This window comes from Poromitra crassiceps, assembly GCF_964638095.1.
Source record: "Poromitra crassiceps genome assembly, chromosome: 10".
In the NCBI taxonomy this organism is placed as follows: Eukaryota; Metazoa; Chordata; class Actinopteri; order Beryciformes; family Melamphaidae; genus Poromitra; species Poromitra crassiceps.
This window is the reverse complement of record NC_139631.1, coordinates 27,903,519-27,911,408: the sequence shown is the minus strand read 5'-3', so window position 1 is coordinate 27,911,408 and position 7,890 is coordinate 27,903,519. Positions and strand designations below refer to the sequence as shown.

Genomic DNA, 7,890 nt, shown 5'->3' with positions numbered 1-7,890 from the left:
GCCTGTCTCAGTCAGCGTCTCATCATGCATTAATTACACTGGTATTTTCCTGTGCCACATAACTTATATAGTGATAGTTCACATTTTTACTTTTTTTGATGATGTTGATTGGTGGAGTTCTTTCTCAGCACAATCCGTGCTCTTCCTCATAGTAGCTCTGGAACATTGGGCAAAAACAAATGCAAGGTCAATGGGGTCACGCTCCTGTATGCACATGCTGACTGAAGCTGACTGAAATGTACTTTGTGTGCACTGTGTGTGTGTGTGTGTGTGTGTGTGTGTGTGTGTGTGTGTGTGTGTGTGTGTGTGTGTGTGTGTGTGTGTGTGTGTGTGTGTGTGTGTGTGTGTGTGCACACACTGTGGATGAAATTGTAGTGGGACTCAGTCAGCTTATACAGCAGCATGAACCCATTGACCTTGCATTCATTTCTGCCCAACTTTCCAGAGCGACTAGAGGAGCAGCATGGATTGTGCTGAGAAAGAACTCTACCAATCAACATCCTCATTGGAAAGTAGCAAATAGAGCTAGACTAGATGACCTGTGAGTGATAAGCATGTGAAATGTACCAGCATCAGAGCTATTGAATGTCACAAACATTGACTGACAGCAGAGCAGCCAAAACAATGAAATGTTCAAGAGGAATCCTGCAATATTAACACTGAGATGATGGTTGGTCCTTTGCTGCTCCTTCGCATAGAAAGGAGCCAGTTGAGGTGGTTCTGGCATCTAGGATGCCCCCTGGTCACCTCCCCAGGAAGGCTTTCCAGGCACTGAGGACCAGGTGGAGTGATTACATCTCCACACTGGCCTGGGAACGCCTTGGGATCCCCTATTCAGAGCTGTTAATGTGGCCAGGGAAAGGGGAGTTTGAGCCCCTCCCCTGGATCTGCTACCTCTGTGACCCAACTCTGGATAATTGGTTGAAGATGGATGGATGAATGGATGGATGATGGTTGGCCACATTCAACACTGCTCATATAAAGCCAGAAGCTTAAAGAACTACAGGACAAGAAGACATTTCATTTCATCATGTGCATGAAGATGAATATTTTGTGCATTTACCTTAAATGTATTTGTATGTGTAATATTTTTCACTCAAGATTTCACTTGCAATATTGAATAGAATATAACCAGCATCTTAATGTTCTATGTCCAAACAATGTTTTTGCCAAATCTCTCTTCCTTCTGTTGCAATCTTCTTTGTCCTCAGTGCCTACAGGCTTAGATCAGTGGACTTTTCACCAACACGTTTACATTTCCCTGGCATTTGCCTCCTCTATCAAACGAAATCTGACCCAATTCCCATGCATTCCCACAAGTAGCCTTTAAGACTGGGGTACTGTTCCTTTAAGACTGGGGTACTGTTCCTTTAAGACTGGGGTACTGTTCCTTTTGTATAACTTGGTGAGTTGGCACTAAACATAAAATGGAGAGGAGGGAGAATAAGGAGAGTCTAATCTTAAGTACTCTTAAAATGGAAACATGAAATCATGCCAGATACAGGCCTCTTATTTGGCAACTTTTAAAAAGCACTGCCTAAATATCTGCTTAAACCTCTGTATTAACACATAATGCATGTTGATTTGGTTCCAGTGGAAACAAAAATGCTCCTTGTTGCAAATGAAGTGAAAAAATGAGTTTCAGATTCACACGTTTATTTTAAAGTTTTTTTATTTTATACTCTGTCTTTTGTTCAAAAAGGTACATGGCATTAGGATACAAAAATACCTTCACCAAGTTTGTTGTGCACAAGTTTGAGATAAACATGATTTTGTTTTGTTGTTTTGATCACCATCACAATACATCACCAAATTACCACATTACCCTGCGTGTCAGTGCCAGGGGTTAGAAGGAGCTACTGAAACAAGAGAAGGCAAAATAAGCAGATTCATTTGAAATGATTTGACCAGAAATTAAAACATTTGGTGTGTGTGTGTGTGTGTGTGTGTGTGTGTGTGTGTGTGTGTGTGTGTGTGTGTGTGTGTGTGTGTGTGTGTGTGTGTGTGTGTGTGTGTGTGTGAGTGAGTGAGTGAGTGAGTGAGTGAGTGAGTGAGTGAGTGAGAGGTCTAGTGGTTGTGGACAGCCATGTGTGTCCAAAACATGCTCATTTTGGTCCACAGGAGTCTATTAGTGGCTATGTACTCTATGTTGACGTTTTTGCTTCTATTTTACAGTATTCCTTAGAAGTAGAAAATATTCACCTGTTATAATATGGTACCATTTAACATCAATAATAAACTGTGATGTCAGTGGAAATATAATAGTGTCATTGGAAATGTCAGAGGAAGCTCACTGTTTAAAAGCTTTTACATCTCTCACATCCCTTTGTCAGTAGAACAATGTGGGTGTCCGTCCCCACTTGAACACCTGTTCACTGTTAGACACACATGTTATACATTGCTGCTACTTGTAACCAATATCAGATTTCCTCTCAGTCTAAAGTAAGTCATAAAACTGCTATACAATCAGGGACATATTTTGGTAAAAAAGGGGAGTTGAGGGTGAAAGGGGAAGATGGTAACTTAGCATTCACTGGTGTTTAGCTGAAATCATGTCATCTATATTGTGCCAGATATCAATTGGCCAATAAGAGAGAAACAAAAATACAAAGCACAGAGAGACAAGTGAGACAATCTTTTTAAAAATAGACAAAACAAAATTTGTAACATGTAAAAATAGAAACAATTAGTGACAAACACCATTAGAAAAGCAAATAACATTTAGTAAAAAAACAACATAGAAGGTTACTATATAAAAAGGCTTTTCGCAGGTATTAATCAGGAGTTGATGTAATGGGAGTTATCAATGCAGGATGGGTGGCATTCCAAGAGATTTACATTCATCTTCATCTTCTTCATTCATCCACATTCATCACATCTGGAAGTTCACACACCACATGCAGGACAAATCAAACTTAGATGATGTTTCTCAACCATCAAGTCCTTGTCTGTCACGTTATACTTTATCATTGTGTTGACTTTGAACCAACTGTCTGTGTACACTTAATGCAAAGAGAAAAAAGAGGCTACAAAATGTTATGTCAATCATTGTATATGAATGTGAGATTTTACAGTATTCAGTTGTTTTCTAAGAATTAGAAAAGGTTATCACAGTTTCATGCTAGTTCATGCTAGTTACGATCCCATGTTTATCTGCTTTATTGTTGAATTGATTGGTTGTGGTTGTTGTTTTACTCTTTGGTGGTTATGGCTTGGCTACTCCTCTGCTCCATCACTGGTGATCCTTGTAGCAGTAGACGCCATAAAGCTGTTGCTTCTTGTCGGGGAAGCCGACGAAGCGCACCGCGGCCTCCGTGGGGCTGCAGTTCTTGCGGGGCCTGGAGATGGGGTAGCGGACACTGGCGTCGGCCAGCCAGCCGGCATCGCAGCGATCGTAGGCCTGAAGCTTCCAGGCGGAAAACATGTGGCCCACCTTGGCAATCTCGGCGCCATCATCTACGCATGCCTGCACAGCCTCGTCATAGGACAGCCTATAGGGCTGCACCAGCCAATAGAAATGACCTGAGGGCAGAGACAGGAAGACAGCTGGTCAGCAGAGGAATTTGATAAATAGGCCTATTTGCTTGATGAGCAATGAGCCTATAACTGTGAGTGTGTTTTGTTTACTTGGCCACTGAGTCAAACTAACACATTGACAGATTTTACACCTGCAATATCACACCTTATAATCCTGAATTAATGTGTGCTACAGATGCAGCCATCTTCAATTGGCATCTGGGCCATTTGGCTGCCAGCCAAGATTCTTGGCAGATTAACCAAAGATACAACAGAAACTTAACTATACTTAAACGTAACATAACAGAACTTAAACCAATTCAACCTCTTAATAAACAGGCATCATTAGTTTCTCTAAAAGCAACATCCCTTATGGAGTAAAGTTCAGTTCTTTGGTATGGCAGCTGGCTGGCAGCGAAAAGGTCGCTGCCGTTGTACATGGAGATTTTACTGAGACATCATAATATAAACCAATATATAAACCATATTGCTGTACTTTATTTATAAATGTGTTGCTTTTTCTGTTGCTCTCCAGTGGTCAATAAATTATGCTTATTGCCGCTTTAAACAAAACTGCCTCTGACTGTTAGCTGCATTACTTTTTAAATAAAAAATGTCTGATAAATAGCTAATCGAGACATTAAACAAAAGCAAAGAACCAAAACCCTCACCCTTGAATGCAGCAGCAAAGCAGAACACATCAAAGCGGCTGCTGGACTTGTTGCGCTGGCCGTAGCTCCTGAGGCCGGCGCCGTTGCCGTTGCCACCGCAGGGTCCTCTGGGTTTGGTGATGGGGTACTGCACGGTGCCGTCACTCAGCCAGCCGGCGTTGCACCAGTCCAGGCCGTCCCTCCAGGCCTCGTACATCTGATCGAAGGAGGCCACCACAGCGGCCTGATCCAGACACGCCTGCTCAGCGTCGTGGAAGTTCAGGTTGTAGCGGCCCAGGCGGGGCGAGTATGGGAACACAACACCTGACAGAGCTGAGAAAGGCAGAGCGGGAGGAATTCATATACAAACATGAGTCTGGATGGAGATCCACTCAGATTCACTCCGCCAAACATCTTACCCTAAAGTCTAGAGTACAACATTCTAAAACTATGTGATCATATGGGTAATCAATAAAGGAAATGTGTGCTGTGCAAAAAGATGCAATTTCAACAAAGTCTTGTTGTCTGTATGTTGTCTGTATGTTTTATGTTCCTACTGTATGTAATTTCACCAAATGGCCATATCATATCAGGTTCTGCTTGTGGGTTTTTTCTCTCTCATTTTACATACTTTTTCATGTATGTGTGAATGCCACTCTGGCCCCCTCCCTGGTGTTGGGAGCAGCAGGTGCCATTGATTTAGGCTGATTACTGCCTGCCTGTATGCCTTTCACTGCCTCACTCGTTGCTTGACAAAGATCCTGTGAAGCGAAACGTGGTAAACGTTGCAAATAAAAAACCATTGATGGAGCCTCAGTGTGCGGACTTTATCTTTTTGTTATAGTTACCATTTGTCCAGCACCTGTAAGTTTTTTGGATGTGCGCATAATTGTCTTTTTCACCCTATGTAATGAGCCTCACACACTGAGCATCTTTGGTTTATCCACTTATGAATGATGCTGACACAATTCACACCTGCAAACAAGTAACAAATGTGTGTGGTCTCTAAGTCTGGTCCAGTCCGGTCTCTCCAGGGAAGCTGGCATGCCAGGGTTACATCAGTGTGAGAGTAGGCCTATTAGTCTTTCAGGTCCAGCACCTCGCAAGATGTGGACTGTTGTTGTCTCCAGAGACGCCAGACTTTGCTACCTGATTCATTTTGTGCTTGTCTGCCTCTGCATGGAAGAAAGAATCATCTCATGCAAACTAGGTGTTAATTTAAAGTGCATCTATAATAGAAATTGTCCTTTTTGGACAAATCTGTCTTTATGGTGAATCATACAAATTATTATAAGTGAGGAATACATAGGTTATCTTACAATCATAATGATATGACATTGAACAGACTTAATTGCAGGGATGTGTCCAGTGTTCATGATTCCCTCCTCAGACCAATGTGTTTTCATTCAACCTATTATGATAAGATCTGAATTTACAATATGTGGTGATTTCATAAATATTTCACACTTTTTAACAGCTGTGTAAAATCAGCAGAATGTGTTATCATATAGTTATTTAATGGATGGTATTTAATATTGTTAATTCTATTGTCTAATATTACATGGGTGTGTGCAGCCTCCGCCCAGATTGATCCTTCACACGTGCAAAACCACCACAAAAGTTGGGTTGGAGCAGCCATTTGATGCTGAGGAACACTGACATGCTGTAATGATTTACTGCATAACCATGCAAGGTTTCAGACATCTATGAATAAATAAGTAATCATAATTTGCATGGAAGAAACTTTGAATTTGTAGGCCTCATTCCAAAAGCAAAACCAGATTTATTTCATGATTATGCAAATATGATGAGCAAGTCGGATGTTTGAGGAGATGGACCACAAAGATAGACAAAATGTTTCAGTTTACTGATGTTAAACCGTATTGAAATTGAATCATGACTAAATCATCACAGCAGCTTGTGATAAATGAACACAAGCTGTCTGCATATTGTTTTCATCTTTGGGAAATCAGAAAAAGGAAACACCCTTTAGAAAGACTTGTTCATTCTGAACCATGCATTTCTGCCAAAACTTTGCTAAAAGGACACAGGTGCATAAGAATAGAAAGATAAAGGGACATATAGTCATGACTGAGTGCAAAACACCAAAGCAATGACCGCTGAGCTGAGAAGCCGAGTAGATATTAAAAGGAGAGGATTTACCGTCATTGTTAGCAGCATCCAAGAGGTTACCCTGCTCCTCCGCACCCTGCACCTCCAAGGTCACCTCTTGGAGGCTGTCTTCCAGCCCGTTGATGACCTCACAGCGGTACCTCCCGGTGTCCTCCATGGCGAGATCGGTTATTATTAATGAGGCGTCTTCGCTGTCGGCCTCCTGCAGGAAGACGCGGTCCTCAAAGCTTCCATAGCTCTTCTTGTGGAATCCCATGGAAACGTACACATCCTGGTCCAGGGACTCGTCCTCTCCCAGCTTGGTCCATTTGACTCGGATGCCATTGCTAGCAAAGGCCGTCATGGCCGAGCTGTGCAGGCGCCGGCAGGGCAGGGTGACATTGGAGGTGAGGTTGGCATAAACCTTCACTGGAAAAGAAGAGAACGTGATATGGCATTGATGAAGTTTGGTGAAGGACCAGACTGGGCTTATGATAATTACATCCAGGCAGTTTAGAGGTAAGCAAGGGCGTATTATGCAATCTATACATCATTGAGAGCTATGTTCTAGGCTTTGACTCCAAAGATTGAATCAAGAAATTGTAGCATTGCTTGTGTGGTTGGCAAGTATATAGATGCAGTGTGTGTATAGTACACGCAAATGCTGCCTGAGAACATACCTATCCAGCCGCTCTGTAAACATTCTCCATTGTCTTTCATTCCCTGCTGTATGAAATCTATACTGTTTGTAAGAAGCTTCCAATCTCTATCATTTGGGCATGGTACTGTCCACCAGCCACTGCGGCAGGCTGAATACTGTATATTCAATACATTTTCCATATAATTGCAGCGGCACACTTGCCAGTGTGGTGAAATGTTCAGTCTTGCATATTTGCATTGCCATCATCATAGCTCATAATTTTCCTCATGCTATAAAATATTGCATTGCTACAAAAATGTGTCTGCATTTGCAAGCGTTTCAGTGTTTCAATTCATATAGTGATATCAGATTACCCCCCCCCCCACACACACACACACGCGCCCGCACGGGCCCACACACACACACGCGCGTACACACACACACACACACACACACACACACACACACACACACACACACACACACACACACACACACACGCACACACACACACACACACACACACACACACACACACACACACGCACACGCGCACACACACACACAGTTTCTCTCTCTCTCTCTACACAAGCTAATATCAAAGTGGCCCAGGGGTTCCTGTTTGGATTATTAGATCCAGCATTGGGCACCGGGCAGTCTCCAGCTCCTGGAGCCAATCATCTACATCTGCCTCCCACCTAACTCTTCCAGCTGTGGCACTTATAAACCTTTGGTTCCTCTGCATCAACCCTCAAAATTAAATGCTTATCTTTCATCCGCCCCATCTGATTTGTGTTAAATAAGTGGGGCTAATATGATTTGCAAGCGAAAGAGTTTGGGCTTTCAAATTATGGTCATCATCATTTTTCCCCCTCTTCCTGCTTGCTCTCTCTCCTTCCATCTCCCTATCCATTCCTCCTTTCCACCCAGGCTACCTTTCATCTCAATGAGTTAGGTCCTATTAGTGTCTCC

At 42.6% G+C, this 7,890-nt stretch overlaps 1 protein-coding gene across 1 annotated transcript in view; it reads right to left on the bottom strand.

Moving 5' to 3' along the window:
* Positions 1 to 1,716: 1,716 nt before the first annotated feature.
* hapln1a (hyaluronan and proteoglycan link protein 1a) overlaps positions 1,717 to 7,890 on the bottom strand; it is a 13,861-nt gene continuing 7,687 nt past the window's right edge. Inside the window, exons 2-4 of the mRNA XM_083644908.1 lie at positions 6,360 to 6,707; positions 4,188 to 4,499; positions 1,717 to 3,522 (exon numbers count right to left, since the gene is read on the bottom strand). Coding sequence (XP_083501034.1) covers positions 3,233 to 3,522; positions 4,188 to 4,499; positions 6,360 to 6,707 — 950 coding nt within the window. The 3' untranslated portion in view covers positions 1,717 to 3,232. The remainder of the gene's footprint in view (positions 3,523 to 4,187; positions 4,500 to 6,359; positions 6,708 to 7,890) is intronic.